Source organism: Pseudonaja textilis, chromosome 1, assembly GCF_049901715.1.
Source record: "Pseudonaja textilis isolate UNSWEBS1 chromosome 1, rPseTex1.2, whole genome shotgun sequence".
Lineage (NCBI taxonomy): Eukaryota > Metazoa > Chordata > Lepidosauria > Squamata > Elapidae > Pseudonaja > Pseudonaja textilis.
The window spans coordinates 291,611,299-291,637,258 of NC_141990.1; the positions used below are offsets into that span (position 1 = coordinate 291,611,299).

Below are 25,960 nucleotides of genomic sequence, written 5' to 3' on the forward strand. Positions count from 1 at the left end.
GGATTAAACTCTTGGCTGTGGGCAGTGTTGAGATGCAATAGTACGTTTTAACCACTGTGCCACCATAGCTCCACGCCACCACAGCCAAACATTGTTTTAATATAAACTAGGATCTACTCACGTCAGCAGTGTACAGAAACACTGAATGAAAGCCCTGATCAGTGCAATTCTAGGTGACTATATTCCAAGTATCCTGCCCTGCAAACTTTTAGAGTTTTCCCCCATTGTGATTAGCTTTGCTCATTTCTAGTTTTTTTAAACTTATAAACATTAACTAAAGAAGACAGATATATAATTCTAAAAGGGTAAAGCTTTAAATTTTAGAATCCATATGCATGCATTGTTTTAATTTTTGTTACCTATTTCAGCAGCATCCTATATAAGCTAATTGCAACATTTCCACACAGTATTATTGGAAAATCCATATTTTCTTCTTGCAAGTCAATGAACAATACATTTCAATACAGTAATGAAGGACAAATCAAAACACAAAACATTTTTAGAAGATTCCACATTCCAATAGAACTTTTATATATAATTATGTTTACAAAGATATTTACATTTCACCTGCCCTTGGTCACAATAAACTGATAAAAATTCAGTTACGGGTGCCTTCATTAATTAAAGATCTCTTCTAAACTCTCAAATTGCTGTATATTTCCACAAGTTTAAACTCAACCCAGGTGTTTCAATCTTGAATAAACAGCCAACCATAAAATCGGAATCAACTGGAAGCAAACAACTTCCCATTCAACTGTACTTTATCCTAGATATATTTGGCTTATATATCTGGACTAGTATTTTTAGCAATGAGGCAGTGAACGAGTATTACTTAAAAGCCTTACCCATATCTGCACTTAATAGAACACGTTTGGATTTTTTAAAAAAACTTTTATTCTGTACATTTTTACAGATGCTAAATTAGTCACAAACGTTTTCTCCCTAGCTATATTGAAGGCTCATTAAACCAACATGCTGATCATTTGTCTTCGTATCTTTCTTCAGACTTCAAGCAGCAGCTCCAATTCTTCTATTGGTACCCGTACTCGCAGTTCTTTCTCAGCCATTAGATCAAGGATCTCTTGCAGCTCATCTGGAAAATATTCTATGGCATCCATATACAATACCTATAAATACAGAGGACAATAAAGAATTATCAGTTCACCACAGTGCTATGATAAATCAGACCTGGTTTTCACTTAATAAAAGAACAAATATAGAGCAGTAATTTGTCAAACTTGTATGTTCCCCTGACTCAAAAATTCTGGGTTGTCACAACGAAGAACTTAAAACCAATGAAACATAAAAATGACCGGAGGTGTGTGTGTTTATTATTATTACAAAGTAATGAAACTTACTTTTGCCCAGGGGCAGTTTTGAAGCGCTCTGTAAAACATGCCTTTACTTTTGGCTTTATCTCCCAAAGAAACCTGCAAAGGGAAAAGAAAAGCTGCATTTTAAAAGGGCAAGCGTTTAGAAAAGATACAAAATACAGTATCTATTTTTTAATTTAGACATTTAAAAAAAAAGAAATGAATAAACATAACGTTGTGGTCAACAAAAGGGAAGTGAAACTTTTGAAAATGCTTCTGTGCAGCTGGTCCAGAAAAAGGGCAAGGAAACACTTTGCTAAGGCTCATTCGTATCGTAATGAGTTGTACTTAACAGCCTTCTCTGGCCTGATAGCAGTTGCGGTAAAGGATGCAATTTAACTTCCTCACCTCCCAAATGGATGCAGCAGGAGATAATCCCACAATTTCATCAGTTCAGGAACCAGAGTGAACTATTATGGTGTCCCCCCACCCAGGATTTTAAGTGTGGATTAGGAAATCTCTGGTAGAAAGTAAAATATCCACAGAACCACTTTTAAAATTGCCCTAATCCCACTCCTCAAAAGACAGAACTAAAGACAGGTGGGATTCAGCCGGTTCTCACTAGTTCACCCGACTGCCTCATTTTTGTAGGAGCCCCTCAAATTTCCTGACAGAACAATTAACAACTTGCCTGCAGAAGTTGTGAATGCGCCAACACTGAAAGTTTCAGAGAAAATATTGGATAGACATTTGTCTGAAGTGGTGTAGGGGGTTGGACTAGAAGACCTCCAAGGTCCTTTCCAACTCTGTTATTCTATTCTATTCTTGAAATTGGAATAGTGCTATTTTATTGTGAGTTGGACTAAAGAGAAATTTCCTAAGGGTGAGACCAATCGAGTTGGACACACCCACCCAGTCACATGACTAACCAGCCATGCCCACCCAGTCATTAGGGCAGAGAACCGGTTGTTAAAGTTGAATCCACCACTGGAACTAAATCGTTATTTTGAGAATCTCAGAAAGTTCTAAGAGGTTGGGATAGTTTGTCCTACCCTAACTTAAAACAATTTAAGGCTGAAATTGGGCCACAAAATAGGTACATTTGGGGATATAAAGAAAGAAAATGAGAGCAAAAGGCCACATCCTCATTTCTACACTTAAATTGAAACCAAATACTGCACAGCTGGAATTGTGATTTGGGCAACCCAATTTTGGGCTACTGAGAAAGGCTGCACATGGCCCACAGGCTACCCATCCCTGATCTATCAATTACTGGAATTGTAATTGGTGGAAGAATGAACAAATCTCACTACTATATAAGTACATAAATAAAATGACAGTCCAATATTTGCTTTCACAGATGAGGAAGCATTTTATTTTTCTTTTACAATTAACTGCTTCCTCTTGACAATCTGCTTTAGATCTAGGAACAATATGGGAAATTAATGGAAAATTACAGTCATTTCTGACTTTAAGGGGGTGGTGCTCATCTGTTTCTTAGCTGAAGGAACTAGCAATATCCAAAGACATTTTCCATGGTCATGTAGGCAGCATGACTATAGGCCAAGGTATACAGAATGCTGTAACCTTCCCACCAAGTGGTACCTTATTTATCTACTCGCATTTGCATGCTTTCAAACTGCTGAGTTGGCAGAAGCTGGGAGGAGGACAGGAGCTCACTCGATCCCGGGGCGCTTGGGTCTTGAACCTGGGCTGTCAGCTTTCTAACTGACAAGCTTAGTGTCCCTTACCTTATTTTAATAAAGAAAAGGCAAAATATCAAAGCAAATATATTTAATACATAATTTTCTACAATTCATATACTTCTACTACCCTCATAGGCATAAAACCAATTGTAAAATGTACCGTTCTAAAAGCTTTCAATCAATAACATACAATTCAGAGGTTACCTACAGGATTAGACAACGTAAGGCAAATAAATGATGGTGCACTCACCATGAAGCATATATACAACCTCCAGAGCAATGGACAATGAGCACCGTTTTCAGTCTGAATTGCATGTTCAAATAAAGCTTTGATTCGATGTGCTAACCCAATTTCAGGAATGGTTGCATACACATCTCCAGTTGGCTCCCTGAAGAAAAGCAAAAACGGAATGGTCACAGGAGAATCAAAAGTCTTCATAAGTGGACATGAAAAACTAGGCAGCATGATTCCATGTGACTAAGGTTACTCCTGAGGGCTCCAAGATAAACTGCACAAGATATCTCACTTTATTTTAACATTTTTTTTCATATGAATATGAATTTCATGTTCATACTTTCATTTTGTATTTATAATAACTTTTGGGGGGCAATGTCTGCAGTGGGGAAAGCTCATAAGGGGAAGAAAGACAACTAAACAACAAAGGTTAAGAACAGAACTTCTGGCTGGATCAGTTAGATAAACCGTGCCAATTGGATATGCGAAAGCAGCGGTGGGTAACCTTTTCAGCACTGAGTGCTGGAAACTGGAAGCTTAGCTTCCTGGCACATCCATGCGCGCCAGCCACCTGATCTTCTGTTTCCAACATGCATGCATGCACAAAGGCCAGCTGGCCTGCGCAAGCATGCATGTCGGGGAACTGCTCTTCTGGTTTCTGCTGCTCCCATGCATGCAAAGACCAACTGGCCAGTGCGAACCTGGAAGAGCAATGGGTGACAGCTAGAATGCCCTGAGATGGCTCTGTGTGCCATTTCTGGCATGGAGGGCATAGGTTCACGGTGCTAGAGTCAATATATGCCATCCTCTCCCATGCTTGCCCATACATTGCTCATCTCCCTTAGGTGCCACTGCATTGGATTCAAGTGGGGGATATCCAACACGACTGACCATCACAAGGCTAGGTGAATGGATAGGTTCTACTTGAATTCAAGGATGGCAGTGGTGGCAAAGCAGAAAGGCAGAGAGTAGGCTCAACAGCATCACTCTTTTCACTGGTAAAAATTTTCCAGAATTTGTCTTGGCAGAAACTGAGAGCAAGCAAAATGCTATGGTTGCTTAAATTCAGTCATCCTATCTGGAATGGACAGAATGCGGTTGTTTCAGGTTCAAAACAAAACACCTTTTCTATTTCATGCATAGCTTTTCTCCAGCTCGCCTGACCGTTGTTATAGAGATGACATTACCTTTGGACCCTTTCAATCAGTTTTTTCCTCATTTGCTCCAGTTGGACAGCAAACAGCCAAGGCTCCAGCGATTGTGTAGTTCTTGTTATAGCATCAAAAAAACGTCGGGCTTTGCTAGCATTGTGAGACTTGCTATGGATCTGGACGTATGATCTCCAAAAAGACTGGTTGCTGGGGTATCTCTTCAAAACCTCCAACAGTACTTCACGAAGAGGAGTCAAAGGATACACACTGATTTTCATGTGGAACCTGAGCAAGCTGACACGCATGAGAGAGAGGGCTTCAAGAGGTGTAGTGAAATGTTGACCACTAAGCCTTTCTCCAGGATCCTTGTCTTTCAGCTTTTGAGCAACCTGACAGTATACTGACATTGCAGAGTCAATCCCAAGAGTTAAATATTGGAAAAGAGTGTAACAACCAACCAAGCCAATCAGATGGCTGGAACCACTAGCATGTTCTTGATTAGAAGTGAGGTTTTCAGTTAAACAATCTTGAACTAGATGCTCATATGTTTTCCGAGCTTTCAAAACATTCACTGATGATACCTGTCCATGATAAGGAACATAATGTCCCCTTTCAGCCAGTTTGGTCAATATGTACGTTGCACGCGATTCTACAGCTCCTTCCAGATTTATTAGCAATTCTGCTTCCAATTTAGCATAAAGAAGGCTAAGATGACAGAATTGAGGGTTTTGGATTCCACTAATTCCAGCCATCCCCAAAGATGTATCAAAAACTTTTCTAGCATCTTCTATATTGCCAAGTAGCCACTCCAGGAAAGCATATAGTTGCCAAAGCGAAACATTGTTTCTGTTGTCAGGTGCCTTAAGAAGATTTTTAGCTAATTTTTTGCCTTTCTTGCCTTGCAATTTTACTTTTTTTTTCTTTCCCATTTTCAAATACTGAGTGACCTACAAAATCAACACAATCAAATGAAGAAACAATTTAAAAATGTAATGTACTTGTATACAATACAACCATCTTATTTATTTCTATGCATTCTAGCTAAGTCCACCAATCAACAACCATATATCTTTTATATTTATATATGCGTGTGTGTGTGTGTGTGTGTATGTGTGTGTGTACAAATGTTTTACACCACGGTTCCCCAACCTATGGGCTGTGGCCCACTCCCGGGAGGTGTACTATTCGCAGCTGAGCCATGTGAGTGATAGGCCGGCATGCATGAGTACAGCCCCACTCACACGAGCACCAGTGCTCACAGCCCCGCTTGCCTGAGCAGCGCCCCAAAGGCTTCTCTCTTGCATGAGTTGAGCTGTGCATGTGCGCCAGCCCTCTGCTCGCCTGGCCCAGTTCCCCTCTCCCCCACTCAGACGAGCCATCAAGACACCTGCTCCCAAAGCTCTAAAACCAGAACAATGAGAGCAGAGGCTGAATGGGTTGAGCGTAACCTGCTCAGCTTCGCTGACTCACCAAGGCTGCCTATACTGGACACCCCATCTGCTTTTGGAGCGGCGGGCAGCCTTGGTGAGTTTGAAGGAGCACAAGGCTGTGCCCCTAAAGGCTTCTCTTCTCCATGCCAAAAGCTTTTGCAAACGAACAATAGGCTTGGGGGAGCAATTTTGTGCTGCTTCAGGCCTTCCCTGCCTTTGCAAAAGGTTTGGGTGTGACAAGCCAAGACCGGGCCTCGAAGGCTTCTCTTCTTTCCTGCGTGAGTAGAGCTGTGCAAACACACCAGCTGGCCACTCGTGTGGTTCGGTTCTCCTCCTCTCCCTCCGGCCAGGCCGCCAATCCACAAAGATTGGGGACCACTGTTCTACATAACCTCTGCATTCCTCACTACTCTAAACCCACATCCAGAACATCACATTCACACCCACCATAGCATATGCTATGCCACAGGCTGAGATGTTGAATATTAAGTTATATTGGACATTCTTTTTCTATCCAGAACTGTCAACTTTAAAAACAGATTTGTAGATATAATGTATACATTTGTTTTCTTAAGTTTTTTTTGTCTTGAAACAATGTTGCCAGCCAATCAAGACAGAAAAAAGCTACAAAACAGACAGAAGATATTAGAAACACCAATCAAGCAGAACACAGCAAACTCCAAGACCAATAAACACAGACCAAGACTCCCAATCAATCAGGATGAAGAAAAAAACATTCTAACACAGCAGTAGGCTAGCACCAAATTTAAAACAAAAACGGCTGTGAAAGCCTGAATCACAGGCGAACATAATACAGAAGCCTGATGATGGCAGATGAGATTCTTCCAAAATGTCGCTACAACTTTAAAAGCACAACTATAATGACGTGGGAAAATACCCGAACAAAGCTGAATGCCAATGTATACATCTGATCTACCATCTGTATAAAGACAAGAGAAAGAACATTACCTTAGTGATTTCATACTGAAGCCAAAAAATGCATAGGTTAGATCTATCTTTGCCTGAAAATAAGGGCAGCATCATATGAAAAAGATTCTGAATAAATAGCTCTTCTTCCTTAGTGTGAGTCACATGCTTCTCTCCTTGGACCATTGAGTCCATATGACCAATATTACTGACTCCAAAAAGAGGCATATCCAGAGAAGTCAGAATTCCTTGGTTGTTATACTCATTGTCAACTGAGTTATTTTCATCCATCGCTATATAGAAAGAAGAAGGCAAAAGTCTACAGCCGCATGGAACTCCTAAGAATTGCAAAAATGAGGACAGTAGTTGAAACTGAAGTTCAGGGCTGGAAAGTCTTATCAATGATGGTCCAAGGTCATCAAATAAGACCTATGAAATATATAAAAGGGCCGTTATTGTAAGGAATAAATTTTAAACAAAAAAGATACACAAGACACACAATCCTTCCAAAATCATCACTAGATACACAATCCTTCCAAAATCTGGATGTATGCTGATCAGCCAAAAACACATGAGTGAGGCGTTATAGAAAGAATGGAGCAGATACATTGTATTTTTTTACTTTGAAATACAGGAGCTGATACCGCCACATTTTCCATGAAAGGCACGTGTTTTTGAAGATTTGCCCAGCCCACATCTTCCTAGAAGCAGATGGAAGTAGTCATTCAATATCAGCTTCCATCTTTGACTCAAGTGTGTCTACCAGCGCCATAAAAAAAGCTTCTCTTAAAATAAACATGGGTCATATTGCATCGTACCAACCTGCCTCTCTGGATCTTCACAATCTTCTAATGACGGTTTCTTGTTTTTTTCTGGACACCAGGGTAACCAGTGCCTTGCTTCCCGGGAACGTTCCATATGAAGCCAGTTTCGCCACTTTGGTAGAGATCTATCCTTTATTTCTTCTTCATCCTCTACATCTTCTTCATCTTCATCTATTTAAAAATCGTATTTGTGAATTTTTCAAAATTGCAGCTGGATATGTAAGTTCTAAAAAGTTTATTTCAAATTAAAAAACACCCGTTAAGATGGCCACACCTGCTCATAATAACTAAGACTGAGAAGGATGTGGGTGCATACAAATTCAATCTTCAACATCCCTGTCCTTGAATTTATCCATAGAATGACCACCTTTTAAAAACAGGATGCCAAAGGGACAATGAGAATGATAAGATCAGGCCAGGGCAAACAAGTTACCTAAATAAGAAGAGCATTCTTAGAGAAGAATAATATGTTTTGAATTATTTCACAAGAAAGGCAAGAAAAAGCAAAAATACTGTATTTCTACAGTAATTTTTAAACAATGGGAAGTAATTCAGGATTTTAAAAAGAAGCCAGGTTTCTCTAGTGGTTAAGGCACCAGGTTAGAAACCAGGAGGCTGTGAGTTCTAGTCTTGCCTGAGACACAAAACCAGTCCTCTCTCTTGGCCCTAGGAAGCAGGAAATAGCAAACCTCTTCTGAAATCTTGCCAAGAAAATTGCAGTAATTTGTCCAGGCAGTTGCCAGGAGTCAACACTGACTTGAAGGAACAAAAAAAAAATCGAGATCACAATAAAACAAATGATCAATGTTCATAACCAGTGAGTACCTTGTCCTTCACCAAATCAATGACAAAAAGCAAAGAAACTTAGTCCTCCAACTCACTACATGTTCATATACCCGTCATTCACGGGCTGAATAAATGTTACTGCTAAAAGGGTTTAACTGTCCCAGAACCTTTATGTTGACTTTAATCATCTAAGGGCTTCTGCCTATCCGAAGCAATTTACATAACTGAATCGTCACCAAAATCAGAAGTATACCAAACAACAAAGAAATGTGGGCAACTCTTCTGTTCTTCAAACCATCCTTTGGGACTGAAAACATTTTTTTCCCCTTAGGCTCCACAATATGATTGCAGATGGCTATTTTCTAGCTTAGCCTAACTTAATTAGCGCCTTCAAAAATATTGACATATAATTCTCATTTTTCTGCAGTTAGCCAGACACTGTCTATACTGGCTGATGTAAAATGGGATTTATAATTCCATAAATCCAGAAAGAAAAGAACTGGAGAACACTGTTCTAACTTGTGGACATAAGAAATCATATCAGTGTGACTGAAGCAGTACAGACATTTCATAAATTATCTATTTCTTTTGGGGAAACCAGAACCAATGGGAGAGTGTGACTTTATCATGTGCCCTATAGCTCCTCTCAGATCTGAAATGTCCTTAAGGTATTTACCAGGTGGGTTGATGAGCACCCAGCCCCCCTTCTCTTGTTGATGCATCCAGGCCTTCCAACCTTTAGCTCCTTTTTCTCCAACTCGAGGCTCTCCGCTGTCCCAAAAGGGCTCAAAGAATTCCCTCTGGAGTTGGGGGTGGAAAATGAATAAATACACGAAATTACAATTGCAATACTGACTCCAAAATTCACGAATTGCTTCAAACCGTTTTTATAATATCTCCCATTAAATATTCCATGCAATGGCTGGGATTTTTTAATATAAATTTTTAGAGCAAGTTATTAAAAAAGTTAGGAAAAATGTCTTCCAACAATTATTAATGCTGCCACACATGTTCTTATTACTTTTTAAAAAAAAACACTTTTCTTCTTCAAAATTGCCCAAGTCATATACAGACTATATACTATATAGTCTTAAACAATTGACAAATTGCATAAAAATTGAATGAGTGGCTAAAGTAATATTTAACTGATTAATATCTGCACATATTTTTTTTTTCTTTCGCCATAAATGCAGCCAGCTTTTTTGTTACCAAAGCCTAACTTGTCCAAAGTCATTCAAACTCACTATCATGAGACTAGAACTCACAATCTCCTGCTTTCTAGTCCAGTGCCTTAACCACTGAACCATATAGGTTCTCAACTCTTTATAATAACTTAAATATAAATAAAAGGAAAGGTCACACAAACAAGAATAAATAGAATAAAAGTGGGAAATAAACATAATATATATATATATATATATATATATATATATATATATATATATATATATATATATATGTGTGGATCTTTGGTTGTTCGGGTTTTCTCCCGCGTAAGATTCGAAGTATCTAGGCAACGTTTCGATGAAGTCTCATTCATCATCTTCAGGCTTCTGTCTCCGGCTCTGTGCTTCTCAGAGTAATGTGAGATTGCAGCTGCTTCCTCCTTTTAACTGCCAGTGGGGGTGGGACTTGATTCGGTGGGGCTTGGCTGTGTTCTGATTGGGTGGGGGTGTGTTCTCATTGGTAGGGGTTTGGCTGTGTTCTGATTGGTTGGGGGGTTAGCCGTGTTCTGATTGGTTGGAGGTGTGTTCTGTTCAGGTGGGGGCTTGGTTGTGCTCAGGTTAGTCTTAGTTGCTGGGGGATTTGAGCTGGTGAGTTGTGATCTTGCTGTTTGGCTTCTAGTTCGTGGTCCTGCTGCATCTTCATAGTGGGTGTCGGTTTGCTTCATGTATGGCTCGGAGGGGTTTAAAGTGGGTAGTGATGCAGCTGCAGTGCAGCTTCTGGTCCATGGTCGTGTCTCATCTTCTGGGTGGGTGGGAGTCTGTTTTCTACATGGAAGTGTGGTGGTGGCATCTTGTGTGGCTCTCATGGGTGTGGGTCTGGTGTCCTTCTTCATGTTAGGTACTCGTCTGTTCATGAGGGCGGGTTTCCAAATGGCTGGAAGGCGGGAGGTGTCATCTCGTTTGTTCATGCTGTGTGGGCGTTTTTCTATCTCTATGGCTTCTCTGATTATTCTGCTGTTGAAGTGTTCGGTTTTGGCGATGGTTCTGGTATTTTTAAAATCAATTTCATGTCCTGTGGCTTTGAGGTGTTGGACCAGGGAAGAGGTCGTTTCTTCTTTTTTGATTGAGTTCTTATGTTCTTCAATGCGTGCACTTATTCTTCTGTTAGTTTGTCCAATGTATGTGGTAGGGCAGGCAGTGCAGGGGATTTCGTATACTCCTTGGTTTTCTAATTCAGCAACTAAGACTAACCTGAGCACAACCAAGCCCCCACCTGAACAGAACACGCCTCCAACCAATCAGAACACGGCTAACCCCCCAACCAATCAGAACACAGCCAAACCCCCTACCAATGAGAACACACCCCCACCCAATCAGAACACAGCCAAGCCCCCACCGAATCAAGTCCCACCCCCACTGGCAGTTAAAAGGAGGAAGCAGCTGCAATCTCACATTACTCTGAGAAGCACAGAGCCGGAGACAGAAGCCTGAAGATGATGAATGAGACTTCATCGAAACGTTGCCTAGATACTTCGAATCTTACGCGGGAGAAAACCCGAACAACCAAAGATCCACATATAAATACCCGCGAGAACCTCAGAAAACAAATATATATATAAAAATATAAATATAAATATAAATATAAATATATAAATAAATACCTTCTCTAACTTAAGGATCACTATTTATCCTAGAGTCAGAATTATTAGTTAGTGTGGCCAAGGTTGGAGTAATGGAAAGGGAGAATGACAGCATAGCATCATTCTTTAAAGAATTTGATGGCCTAAGACAGGATATTTTAAAGACTGATGGCTTCTCTATCAGTCTTATCCAATTTAGGTGCCCTCCAGATTTGGGGCTTGAACATACAGAATTCCCCAGCCAGCATGCATTTCATCTCAGTTGTTGGCAAAATGAAGGCTCTTTATTTTGAAGGAAGTGAAATACTGGCCAATTTATTTTTTGACACAAAGCCGTTTTTAACCAGAGCTGAGTAAACCAAAAGAGAGGGGTAATGGTAGAAAAGGACAATGCTTAACAAGAAAAGGTAGGTTTTTAAGGTTTTTAAGATGATTCAAATATCAATTTTAAAATGAAAATGAAAACTCTAGTTGTCAGGCTGCTTATAGTCATCCAGTATACTCAATTAAACCATAAAAAGTGATACATAACTAGAACAATGGGCCAAGTATTCCAAAATTACTCCTGCTTTTTTCATCCACAATGCAGTCCTGAGAAAGGAACCAGAATTTGGAAGCACTCACATTCTGAATTAAAGTGATCAAATGCACCTTTTATGTCTGCACTGAGATTCCTGATAAATTTATCCAACAGATTTATAGGATTAAGCCAACCACTGATCCTGGAATGTTTTAATAAACAAATAGCTTGCCATTTCTGGATGTAAAGATAAATCATGATGTGGCCAAAACAAAAAACCAACCCACCAGATGTTTCCAATTCCAACCCTTATCCTCTGTGGATGGCAAGCCCAAGCCTTGTCATATAATAGTAAACAACTGCTTAGTTGTTCAACAAACCAAGTTACTGAGTTTATGGTTAAGACAAGATATAGACTTGGGACATCTCAGCTCATCATTACTACTTATGCTCTTCATATAAAAGAAACAGTTCCAAGACATATAGAGAAATTTGTATTAACTGTGTTATCTACATTGGTATTCTGGTTAGAAGCCACTTTAAGGTTTGAATCCATTCCTGATTGAAAAATGATTTTAGAATTGCTTAGCTTATATAATCTTTCAATCTTTCCAGTTTTGGAGTTATCATGACAATAAAGCACTGTAATCACCTCCCTTACCTCAAGCAATAAAAACCAATAAAGAAACCAAAGGATTAATACAGTTAATAATGCATCCTTGTGGCATTTTTTGTTTGGTCTTTATTTCATTGTTCTACGTTGGCGATGACAACACAAAACCCAACCATTAATATATTTGAAACTCAGCCTTGTGGGCATTTTAACTATAAACAACTATAAAGCAACCTTAAAATGCATAAAAGATCATTGCAAAACTGCGTTCACTTATTACACTATTTATTGCTAAGTAAAGCCTCCATCTTCCAAGCTGGTGAGGCACAGATTCTCATTACAGCCCAAATCCATGAGCTGTAGGGCACAACCCATTTGCAAGGTGCAAGTCCATTTGGTCTAGGCTTGTCAAGTTGCAGAAATACTCACTGATCTATTCATGATCATACAGTTTGGGGCATACAGTCTAAAGTATTTTCAACATTAACATGTTTTCTAGTTCAAGAAGCAAATCAGAGTTAATATATCCCTCAAGGATATCCAGCAAGATCATTAGTTTACTACACAAAGCATGCATTCCTATATATATAATTGTGGAACAAAAAGCAATAGCATGACCTCTGGGTATTAGAAATCATCACCTGTGTTCATATATTTGTCAGGTTATTAGCTTGTTTTAAATATGTTAGTTAGAAAAGAGAAATCGGAAGGAATGAGAGAGACTGGTTTTTACCTGTCCTCTTGTTGGCAGGTCCTTGACATTATCTGGTTTAAAAAAAGTAAAATCAAGCAGGGCTTGGAACAGGGACACAGCCTTTTCTGAATGGCCAGCCTGCCTAAGGAAATGGCACTGCTGAAGAAAAATGTCTTGGGAGAAAAAGAAACAACATTTCATGTAACTGCTATTCAAATACAGATGGCAATTTCCCTTTTCGTTATTTATGACTGCATCTCTATTAGCAAGTCCCAGAGTTTGAATTACAACAACCTTATTTTAAAAATGTAGACATATAACCACTTTGTGTAATGTTTTTTTTAAAGAAATCAAGATTGTCAACCAAGATTAATCATTTTCTTTCAGTTCAGTCAAACTTAAATACTCCAAGATTTTACAAAACTACAAATAGAAGTAACTTTTGAGAGCGGAAGTCAAATTAATGAATGCAACCAAGAATATTTTGGAATTCAGTAGGTGTATAGCCAATTGCACATTATGCATATTTTCTATTTCAATTTTTTTAAATCTTGTCACTTACTTGGAAACATAAAAAACTTTTATCTGATATGTTAGAAATGGAGAAAAAAATGGCTGAATTAAACTTAGGGAAGAAGAAGCCACCTCCTTCCATATGAGGTGATTTTTGTCACTCATTCAAAGTTGTAGCAGCTCATCATAGGTCCCAAAGATAAATGTTGTTTCAGTCAGATGACACAATGAGTGGGATTGCACTCATGGTCATGTGCATACAAGGCAATTGTCAAGTCATGGAGTTATTGAGACAGTGAATCTTGTCTTCTGACAATAAAGCCAAGTAGACGCATTTGGATCAACTCAGAGTGACCCCATCTAAACCACTTCTTAAAGCATCCAAACTCCACTGTGTTCCTTTCTGACAGGTTGTCACTATGACTGGCAATAAAAGAAATAACCACTAAGTGGCAGAAGCCTTCAGTGTACCTTTCTTCATCATTCCCTGTTCAAAGACTCTCATTTAAAGTCTGATGTATCTCAACAAGATTTTTTTAAAAACCTGTATAAATGATTGACAACTGCTCAATATTCTTAATCAATAAATGAGACTGTCAGGCAAGATCTACTCATTAGAGGCAAAATTTAAAAAGGAGCCCTCATTAATTCTGACACCAAATAGTGTTTTTTCTAACACTTTCCCATCTGGGAATGTCTACCAACTTTAATACTCCAGTCCTGGCAAATACTGCTGAGATTGAGCGCAATATAGTTCTCAAAAAGAAATAAAATTCACAGAAGAAAGGATTCCGTTAGGTACCTGGAAGTATTTTTAAATACTGTTGCTAACCTAACAACAAGCTCATCTTTCAACTATGTTCACTGATATCAAAAATAGCCAGCCCAGCTTCCCTGATCTGAGGCCTCCAGGAACTATTACACCATAACTCTTGTAAACCCCAGCCAGCTAGTACCGCACCAGGAATATCGAGGGTGATTGGAACTGTAGTCCAACACTCTAGTCCAAGGTCAACAAACTCCAACAAAGGGGCCCCTGGCTTCTAGTGGGTTCATGTTTTAAATATATAAGCATAATCTTCCCCAACATATACAAAGAACAAATTCTCACAACTACTAACCAGCTTGGCAAATAGTGATGCTGTGAAGAATTATGAGTCTTACAGCCCAAATGCCAAACTGGAAGACTAGAACAGGATTCAGGGGGACAACCCTTTCGGCTGAACAGGCAGGCTTATTTCGGCTGAACAGGCAGGCAGGATCATTATTAATGATCCCATAATACAGCAGAGGACTGCCATAAATTAAAATCTCTCTAAAGAAATTACTTTAGATCTGTATGGAAAAAGCAACCGCAGGGGACTTTTAGATAGAAAGGACCATTTGGCTATGATTCGAAACATGGTTTTTTATTTAAGTTTTTTCACATTTTCTCCCACCACCCCTCATATTAAAAAATACGTTTTTGATTGAATTTCATAGGTTTCTGTCAGCTGTAGCATTGTCTACAAAAACACTTTGACTTATAAAAGGGTCACAAATCAAGAAAAAAAGAAAAGGGGAAATTGGGCCCCCAAAACAGCCAATGAGAACCAACCATGATCTATGCAAACCAAAAACTGAGATGAGATCTGTTCATTATCATCATCATCATCATCATGCCCCATAAGCAAACACAAGCAAACATAAGCAAACCCAAAGACCCAAACGTGTCCTGACAGAAGAGGGGACTGGTCTTTTAAAAGGCCAAAGAAGCTCAGATGCCCTCTTACCTAGCATGGCTTCCTCTGTGCCTGGTAGTGCAGGATGGGATACCATACTGCCATCATACACTGCTGATAACGTGCTCAGGCATTTTCCGTAACAGCCGTGTGTTTTGGAGACAGTGAAGGTGCTGAACTGACTTTGGCAGAATAAGAGATATTTCTGCCACAGGGCTGGGTTGTTTGGATGCAAAAAAATCAACTTTTGCCATTCCTTCACCACAGCAGATGGCTCCCAAAACTCTATGCAAAGTTTTAGCCGTGCTAGTTTCAGGTCCACTTCATTTGGGTTGTTTTCTATTGCTCTTTCCAAAATAGCCAGCTTCTTCTCTAGTATTAGCTTCGATGATTTCTTTCTCGTTTCCCGTTCTCCCTCACTGATGGCATAACAGCTAGGGTGTCTCATGAGCTCATCCTTAAAAATAAAAGGAACAAAAAAAGAATCTAAGACATTTTAAGTAAAATTGAAATGGAATTGAATGCCCTTTGGAAAAACCCACAGCCAATCCAACTGCTGGCTTTGAATTGGGTACTGGAGAAAGTGAAATCAACAGCCAAGGCACATGCACAGTCCTGTTTAATCCCCTCCTTCCAAACTGTGCAAGCCAATCCTATCTGGTTCCCTTACTTACATTCCAAAAGGCCATTTGACTTTTAAAGAAAAATATATGAAGTTTATTCATTTTACATTTCTTCATACAGGAAGTTCTTGGGTTACAATGACAATTGGGTGTGGAATTACTGTCGCTGAGCGATGCGGTTCTTAAACATGTCGTGTCATGTCACGCATCCCTTAGCAACAACAATCCTTGCAATCCGAGTTGCTATCATAAACCCAAGACAAGTGGGTTGTTAAGCAGGAAGCGGTGGGAGTCTCAGGAAAGGAGCACAGGGGTGTTGCAGAGTATTTCAGGGGAGTGGGAGGGGCCCATTGTAGGAGTGAGCGCAGGAAAGGCAGGGAAGAGTTAGCCTGGGCTGTGGTGATGTGAGTACAGGAAGGCTGACGATGGACAGTACAGAAACTGTGAGTGCACGATGGCTGGGAGCTCTTACCAGAATGACTTGCAACCTTCTCTGCCGCCTCTCCAGTGACTTTGTTTCTGGAAACCCGGCAGGGAAGGTCTCAAATGGCAATCATGTGACTGTGGGACATTGCAGCTCTCATAAATGCAAGCTGGTTGCCAGGTATCTAAATCACAGTCATGTGACTATGGAGATGCAGTGATGGGTGAGAAACTTTGAATACCACTGGTTCAGCACCATCACAACTTTGAACAGTTACTGAAGTGATGACTACTTCTACCTAGATTCTAGAGAGATTCTCAGTCATCCAGGTCATGGTTGTTCCAAAGGTGCTTTTTCAAGAAGCAACTGGACTTTTTCTTTGAAGACATTTCGCTTGTCATCCAAGAAGCTTCTTCAGTTCTGACTGAACGGACTGGATTCTCTACTTCCAATCCTTCAATTCCCCACCATCCAGTCAAAGCTGAAGAAGCTTCTTGGATGAGAAGCGAAACGTCTTCAAAGGAAAACCAGAAAGTCCAGTGGCCTCTTGAAAAAGCACCTTTGGGACTACTTGTATCCTCTTCTTTCCACAAAACATAGTGTGGCAAACCAGTGCAGGAATTGGTAGAAAATTGCACTGACAATGTACTAAGCATCTGTCAATTTCTGAGACCTGAATAGAGTGCAAATCTGCAGAATTACGGGGAAAGGGGCATTTCATTCAAGTATGCAGAGAATATTCCAAAATCCAATCTGCTCCTTTAAAATAATCACCTTTGGACATAACTTTACATTACAACCTTATACGTTAATACATGCATGCCTACCTGAAAAGAAACCAAATCCATCCATGCTTTGACATCCCTGGGATTCTCTCTGACTTTGCAGTTATATTCTTCCACCTTTGCCATTAAGGGGGAGTCTACATTCTGGTGGTTCTCTTGAGGGTCTTGCTTATTTGGTAAGCTGTGTTCAGCAAAAGGCCCTTTTCCTTGTAGCCACAGCGTGGTCTGCAGATCATAAACCCCAAGAGGGTTTACCCAGCTGGTAGAAGGAGCCTCTGCTGGATCTAGTTGCAAAATTGGTATCCAGGAGGCTGAGCCAGATGAGGAATCCTGATTTTTACCACTGACATGAATGCCTTCTTCATTCAGGAGTTTCCGACCACCTTTTGTGAAGTAGCGTTCTGGTCGCTTATAGGAAGATGTTTTTTCTGCTGTTGAGCTCTCCCAAATAATATGTTGCCCCTTAGGTTGAAGGCCAAGGCAGAAGTTGCTTCGTCTCTTATACCTTTAAAAGTAATAATTAAAACTGACTATTCCTAAGGCCATGGAGAGAGAAAAAACTTTCTCAGACCCTGATTGTTGTAGTTTTAACATTTTTTTCTTGAATTTCGCCCCCCTCTCCCAAAATCTTTGAGTCTCCCTCAGAGACTACTGACCTGAAAGACATTAGACATTCACCATAACCAAACTATGAAGTGGGAAAGCAACTCCTACAAATTCTGCATTGCTCCTCAAATGGCAAACATCAGCAGGACTGCCACCTCAGAAAGCAAAATTTAATCAGCTCCTTAATTTTTTCAATTATCTTGGATCCCTTATTAAAATGAATTGATCAATTATTTCAATTATGCCTTGCCTTTTCTACTTAGAAGCAGGAAATCTCACTTATTTTTACCTTTAAAAAAGTAAGTTCGTTATGTACGGAAAGTACCAAAAGTACAAGAAGCAAGGCAATGTATATGGGCTCTTTTTAACGTAGTGCAGAATAGCAGCATTATTTTCAAACTCCAACATTATTTTTAAAATATTACAAATGGATATTATATCTATAAACTGAACAATCTCTTGTCAGGCGCAAGACAAGACACTGAGATTTAAATGAGCTCAATCCTATATTTGCTTATATATAATGGTCAGAATCTTGCCAAACTAATGTTAAAACTTTTTAATCTACTGGACGATGAGGATACATCTGAGAGATTCTAGGGGATCACTATTCTGAACCTCTTATCCCTCCTGGTCAGGACTGCAGAGTCTCTTAATTCAAGCTTCTTTGGGGGGGGGAAAATAACTCTGTGTTGCCAACTCTCCCCCACTGCTTGTACGAATGCACATTCCAGCACATTGCCAGGTTTATTGCCTGGTCACAAACTGGAAGTCTAATGACCAAACTGTTCAGGGCAATTTTCTTGTCCACTATGCATCTTCTCACTATTAAAAAGCAGGAATCCTATTCTGCTGCACATTAGGAAGGGCAGGGAGAACAGGACTAGGCCAGGCTAGAAAGTTGCAGAAGGAAATGCTGCTGAACAATCAACAACAGAGGATGCAAAACTGACTCCCTCCGATGTGAGACTTAGGCAATCATTGCTGGTCTCTGACTGTAATAAAGTGTGTCATTATTTAGCCTTAGGCAAGTCAACTGTGTTGCGAGAATTGCCGGGTGCAAGACCATTCGACTGTTGGCTCCGCAGAGTCAGCACTTACTAAATTAGAATTAAAACAGGACTCAGGTGGTCATTAGTAAACAAACTCACTGGGCGGAATTACAGTACCAGAGAGCAAATGTCTTTTCCTGTGACAACAGGCTTCAAAACATTTTTTTAGGACATATTATGAAACTGGAAAGATTCTCAGGGGATTCTGCTATGTGCAAGACGAGTTGCCCATTAAAAGAAAAGATGTACGTTTTTTTATAAAGGACAATCCTTTTTAAAACATCCACATGCTCAGCAGCTTAGCTTTGGTTTTTAATTCTGCAGTCAGTTAAATATCAATACCAACCAGGACAATGCACCTAAAGATATTACAGTCAAGGACCCAATTGTGACTACACAGCAAATTCCCAAGTCCTAACTTCCCCTCTCACTTCCAAATCATGGATCTGCTTTGCTTCACAAAATTGAGCAGGGCCACAGGCTGTTTATTCTCACATCTAGCCAAAATAAAGGAGGGAGGGACTAAAGGAAGAGACTATCGCTCAGACTTCTACAAATTGAAGATGCTCCGAGTTCTTCCCAAACAACCAGAGAGGATTAGTATTCTTACTCTCAACAATATTATCTCAACTGTTACTGCTACCAGATTACCTTGCAATGTTGCCTCGATATAATGACTTATATTGCCAATTTGCAGGGTCTGGCTTCTTATCTGTTCTGAAGACTTCCGTTGTCAAGCCCTGAACGTCATCAAGCCAAGTAGAGGAATAGGCCACATTTGTGTTTTTTTCTTCTAAGCTGCAAAAATAAATGTAAAAATGAGGGAAGGGGGAAACAAATACAGGTAGTCCTTGACTTACAACCATTCGTTTAATGACCATTCAAAATTACAACGGCACTGAAAGGAGTGGCACGACCAGTTTTCACACTTACGAACCTTCAAACAATCCCATGGTCACATGATTAAAATTCAGATGCTTGGCAGCTGGCCTGTATTTATGATGAATGCAGTGTCCCAGGGTCATGAGATCACATTTTGCCATCTTCTGACAAGCAAAAGACAATGGCAAAACTAGATTTGTTTAATAACCGTGCCACTAATTTAACAACTGCAGTGATTCACTTAACAACCATTGCAAGAACGATTGTAAAATGGGGCAAAAACTCACTTAACATTTAACTAGTCCAGCAACAGAAATTTGGGGCTTAATTGTGGTCGTAAGTCAAGGACTACCTCTAGTACCAATCAAATAAAATCTAAAACAAAAATGTAAGCCAACAAAATATTTTATTTTAAATATTAAATTTAAATATTTAAATTTAAATAAATTTAAATTTAAATATTTTAAACCAACTAAAATTTAGGCTTTCTCTTATCCCTCAAAACTGATGAAAAAGAGAAAGAAAAGCCAAACTACTGAATGAAGTGAAAATTTTACACGTCATGTCATCACTAGGATTTATTGGTATCTGCTCAGAAAAAAAGCCACATCAGCTTCAGTGGAGTATTCCACAAGTTAATAGAGATAGGATCCTGAACCAATTCATTCGATATATAAAGTATTTTCTTTCCTACTTCTGTATTTCCTCTTTCAGAATTAGGTGGATTTGCATTGAGGTGTTGCAAACATAATTACCTTCCCACTGTTATTTAGAACAGTACTTTGGCTCAGCATTTTAAGGCACCTTATGCTTTCTTTATGAGTTATATTTCTAGAGCTATCAGTATATATTATTTTTGGGAGGGAAGCATCTAACTGCAGAAGGACAATATGTACCACAGTATCTTTTCTGATATTTATAATCAGTCACTAACAAAAGCTAACAAATACAAAACACAATTCAATGTGGTATTACAAAAGGATCACAAAACTTAAAGACAGAAATATTAAACATGAGATATTACCTTGATATCTACATTTATTTAACATGTGAATAAAATGACTGATGGAAAGGTAGCCTTTGTTTTATATTGAAATCATGCTGTGTATTATGCCAAAAGCTATTTCAAAATATTCAAAAAGTACATTTACAGGAAAAGAAAGGCAGGTTAACATCCACATTACTGAAATTCTAAAATGCATGCTAAATTAATACATCAAGGAGTCCAAAATTATCTGTTCAGAAGCTTTCCCTGCTCCAGTTCATATTAATCTGAACAGTTTGCAAAGGAATTTAAGACACGCTAATAGACACTTGCATAAAACTGTTTCTTAAAATTCCAACCTGGAATTCACATTCTGAAGGCGATAAAGGTTGTTATATTTAGTTCTATTGCTTATGACAATGGAGAATTTTTGCCCAATTTGAATAACCACAAAAATGTGAATAACCCAAAATTGTTATTCACAGAATATAATTTAGTATAACAGTGCCTCATCCCAAAGACTGAATGATTAACTAACATTAGTCAAATTACAGCTTCTCAAAAATTTACAGCCAATTATTCATTGATTTCAGTGGTATGGAGACTGGCTACCAGTTATTCTAAACATTAATAATACAGCACACTTACTTTAGATGGCTATCATTACAGCTTGATCTTGACAGTCAAGTCAGTTTATAATAATGTATTGTGTCTATTTTTTATTCATACCACAATGGCAAATAGGACAAATAGGCTGAAAAACAGTTTCTATCCCAGGGCAGTAACTGTATTGAATTCAACTGTATAGTACACTGAAGATGATATCTAATTCCGTTGTACGATGTGCAATCACAATAAATAAACTAAACAATGAGAAAGGGAGAAATAACTCCAAGCTCCACGTTTTGAACAAAGGACAGACATTACCAGCATCTCCAAATATTGAAAAGAGTGTATTGACTTCATTTAAACCCACATTCTTTCTTTCCCATTCTAATAATTCCAAACTCCAACAGGACTTGTATCTCTACATAAAAGTATTATGGATTAGGGAGACTACCTTGACTATTGAGCTCACAACCTGGCTTCAGGCCAGTTCACTCTCTCTCAGCCTATCTTACTTTACAAAGCTGTTATTTTGGTGACAAAAAGCAATAGATTGCCCGTAAGTGTTATGCCTCGAATTCCCAGATGAAAGAGTTGGTATAGATGTAATAACAAAACAAACCGCCCTTTTACTTTGACTCCATTACAATCCCTGTTCATTTCCCTGCTCATCAATCCAACAAACCACTGCTTTTTTTATTTACTTCTCAGAGACACTTCCAATATGATGACCATACAAATTACACTGTAGTCTATTTGTGTCTTTTTGTCCCTAAAAGAAAGGAGACATCCTAATTTTAATGCATGCTTTGTTGATAATTCTCACTGATTTGAAGTACAATCCTATACACATTTACTTGGAAATAAGTTGCCCCAGACTCCAAAAAGCAAAAATATGCATGAATTATTTTATTCTCATACCTGAATTTTGTCACTAATATTATTCAGAAAAAGGAAGAAATGATTAGATCTACGAGAAGTGCAAGTTCAGAAATGAAACGTACTTACGTACTTCAATTCTGTTCCTCTTTTTTCATTATTTCTATCCTCTCTCCCATCTTCAGATTCAGACCCACTAGGGGTCCATTCTTTTCTTTTCTTTTTCTTTTTCTTGTGGTCTCGTTGCTTTTTCTTTTTCTTTCTTTTTGTAGGTGACGCTTGAAAACTTTTGTTGGCTTCATTTTCTCCAGGGAGTTCAAAACTGGCGGCTGTATTGCTTATAAACAGACAAGTCACATGATCAATGATATTCCTATACCTATTGGAAAACAGAAACATCTAGAAGGTATTCTACAAAATATGTATCTAAATGAAAGTTGAAATCTAAAGAAGGCACAGATTACACAGCATATTTTAAAGTTCTGTTTTTCCAAACACAAAACAAATTAAATATGAAAATTTAGGCTGCAATTATAAAGCTCACAGCTAGTTTACATATTACATTTTTCTTACAAATCATGAATTTGCCTGTCTTGGACAAACAGTTACATTGTACTTTGAGGGATCTGAAATCCAATTATCCCAACCACCAATTTTCCAAAATGTCTCACCTCTGGAACAAAGATACAAAGATTTTCTATCGAAAAAATGAAATTAAGTAGAAAATGAAATTAAGAGGTAATTTTAAGAGTAAAAAAACACTAATTTAAGCAGCAATGACAAATGACCATACTGTTCCATCTTCACCAAAGAATTAGAACTTATCATCTTATTTAAAGGAAGGAGAGAATTTTAAACAATAGTCTTTGTGATTTAGTGTGCATAAATACAGGATATAGCAATCATATAAGCATGGGCATCCTCGGGCTCCTGCCACTGTCATCTGTCACAATCCTGCTTTTGTCAGACTGACCCACATGATGTGCAACCCGCCCCTCCCCCACAGATGCTGCTATTAATATATAAGAAACCAAACTAAAAGGTAAAACTGCCTATATTTTTCTGTTTTAAAAGTACATTATGAACAACAAAGCTAAAGGTATTATACTACCTTTGGAGCGGAGGAGCACAGTGGGTAATTTCTAAAACATTTTGATGCAATCTCAGTGCATCTTCATTGCAGAAGCTTTGGTTTGTGAGCCAGTTCAAATCTAAAGATTCAGAAGAAAGACTGTTAACACAACAATTAAACTGTCATTGGTTTTTTTTTTAAACAGTTATGGATGAATCTTTTTTTATTTTTCCTTGCCTCTTAAATAAATGCTAATTTGTTTCAGCACAGATTGATAGGTTATGGATGTGAAGCTACAATTTACCAAAAATAGGAAGCAATTCTAAACATGCTTTTCAGTCGGCAATAAGATCGTGTCCACTTATGCCCATTCATGAGTTCAGGTAGTGGGGCTGCCGTATCCAGACAACCAGAAGAGAGCACCTTTCACCTAAGTTTGCACAGTTCAGATACAGTAAGAAGCCCAAAATCTGTGGAGAAAAATTGATGCTGCTCTGCACAGTACTGCTCCTTGCTTACAACACACATCTACCTGCAAATCCCTTGCACTCTCAATGTCAATATGCTTGGCCTGTATTACATGAGACCTGACTGGGCAAAGGCAACAAGGATATCTTCCTCCTTGGTCAACAAGGATTTCTTAAAGGAACGTGTAGGATGTCCTCTGCAACTTATGAACTGGAACCCTGTCCAGCTGGGATGGGGAGATAGTTTTCTGAAATCTGTAAGATGTTCTTGCCTCATTGAAAGAGGAAATGCAACCAGCAATCTTTAAGGAAGCCCCCACTTCTCAAAAGCCCTCTCTGAATCCAAAAGTATGTGGAAATTGGCCATCTGGATTTTTCAGAATTCTTACTATGTGACCCTTTTATAAGACTAATCACAAGACTGTGGAATATAAAGTGTCCAATGCATGTTTTCTGTTTAGTCAGATCTCCTCTGTCACTTTAACAGGGAAGGACTATCTGCCCTAGTTTACGGGCAGCTTTGTTAACAGATCCAGTTAATTGTAACTTTGGGCTGCTGCAACAGCAGCAAGGGCCTTTCAATATGTCAATAAGCTGTACTGCCAATGAATGGTTTCAGAACTTTTTTGCGCACATCAAGCACTACCAGGTATAGATTAGACGGCTCCAGAATCGCTGGGACTACAGCTCCCAAAAATCCTGGCCAGCGCACCGTAGCCTGGCTCAGCGGGGAGGAATTCTGGGAGTTGTATTTCCATCCATTCGGAAGACTTCGGCTTGGAGAACGCAAAGGGCATCTATAGGAACAAGCGTTCACCAAAACCTGGTTTCAACGAAGAGGGGCTTCTTTGTCCGCTTGCTACTGAGGCACATAAATAAGAACAACGTCATTACCTCTGTTCGAGTCTTCGCTTGTTTGTACGTCCTCGGCATTAGCAGCATCGGCAAAAGCAGGAAAAAGAGCCATGACGGCAGGCCGCGAAAATCCTCCAGAACAATTATTTCCGCTGCCGCCTCCAGCAATAGGGCAAGGAGGGCGACAAAATGGCGCGAACCCTTTTCCCGAGCATGCTGGGAAATGTAGTTTTGCTGAGCGGTGAGCTCAAAATGGCGCTGCTCCATTCATTCGTGGGGAGATTCTTCGTATTCCTTCCATGCAACGTGGCCTTAACAGATTCTAAAACTCCTAATCAGGAAATTCGTGTTTTCAGATTATTGGATGGAACCTTATTTTTTTTAAAGAGAATGGAAATCGGTACATATTTAAGCAGAACATCTTAACTTTTGAGTATTAAAAAGAAGGTTGTACCTTACTGGGGTTACAAAACTTTAGACAACCTTTTGCTATAATTTATAATTGGTGTGTGTTGAAGGACATGGATTTATCAAAAGGGCATTATTGAATAAATTTCGGGGGTTTTCTTTTAAAGGCAATATTAAATTTCCAGAATTTTTAAACAACCTCAAATGAAAGTGTACATTATATTTGCATTCTGCAAGAGGAGAGTTTAACAGAAGATGGCATCCAGCTGAAATATTTTGAGAGAATGAGTTTCTATATAAAAATATGCTCAGGAAGGTGTTACTTTTAGAGCGTTAATAATGTATACTGTAGTGTGATAACAAATCACAGGTGTTGAGAAAATGGGAAATTATCTGCAAGAATCAACACCTTTCTTTTAAAACTGAAATACATATGTTTGTTTTTTTTAACCAGAAGAGCTTAGAACAACAAAACTGATTTAGGTCAGGCCTTTATGATTTCCAGTGCTTTTTCTAGTTGCTATTCAGTCAGTGCATTAATATTTCTATTGGATATAAATTAAGCAGCTGTCTTTTCCTTCACTTTGTATAGATTTTTTTTTTAAAGGAGGCTATATTATGCAAATACAAAACCCAGAATCTGCTGCTGCTCCTTTCTCCTGTTTTAGAAATTTTGTCTTTTTATAGAACAAACTATTTAGACTTCCTGTGTGTATTTTATTATGGGTATTACCATGATTAAATGAGTTCTGCTTCTGACATCTGCCACTCTAAGCCGCTTCACTTTCCCTAAAGGAATAGTCAGCTGAAAATTGCTTTTATTGGTGAACAACATGTTCAGATTACCAGGTGTCTGAACCAGGGTTTTCTAACACTGCATATTATATAAATTTCTCTATTCTCTGCAGTGTGAAAACTACACAATGAAGTGTGAGCTATAGAATGGAGCACTGGACGCAGATCAGAAAAGTGGCCACAGAACATGTAAAGCATATGCATCACGACTGATGAGAGATATGCTTTGCCATACATTTTTCTCATTTAAAAAATGTAGAGTTGGCAAGTAGCCAGGCATGT

The 25,960-nt window shown here is 38.9% G+C and overlaps 1 protein-coding gene across 1 annotated transcript; it reads right to left on the reverse strand.

The window, feature by feature from the left end:
- Positions 1 to 496: 496 nt before the first annotated feature.
- Positions 497 to 24,846, reverse strand: NRDE2 (NRDE-2, necessary for RNA interference, domain containing). Its single transcript, XM_026712971.2, has 14 exons — positions 24,515 to 24,846; positions 23,193 to 23,292; positions 22,215 to 22,418; positions 19,381 to 19,527; positions 17,114 to 17,576; positions 15,291 to 15,696; positions 13,045 to 13,178; positions 9,049 to 9,172; positions 7,585 to 7,757; positions 6,805 to 7,191; positions 4,442 to 5,352; positions 3,270 to 3,408; positions 1,359 to 1,430; positions 497 to 1,127 (listed from the first exon to the last, which is right to left on the reverse strand). Exons 1-14 carry the CDS (start codon positions 24,585 to 24,587, stop codon positions 1,002 to 1,004), a joined length of 3,459 nt encoding a protein of 1,152 aa, XP_026568756.2. The 5' UTR covers positions 24,588 to 24,846; the 3' UTR covers positions 497 to 1,001.
- Positions 24,847 to 25,960: the final 1,114 nt, after the last annotated feature.

Bases quoted from the DNA above. Each gene is read 5' to 3' on its own strand.
- NRDE2 (XM_026712971.2), bottom strand. From the start codon at position 24,587: ATGGCTCTTTTTCCTGCTTTTGCCGATGCTGCTAATGCCGAGGACGTA. The intron at 17,577-19,380 runs GTAATCTGGTAG...TTACTTTTAAAG, and splicing joins TATCGAGGCAACATTGCAAG to GTATAAGAGACGAAGCAACT. The intron at 1,431-3,269 runs GTGAGTGCACCA...TTCCCTTTGCAG, and splicing joins GGTTGTATATATGCTTCATG to GTTTCTTTGGGAGATAAAGC.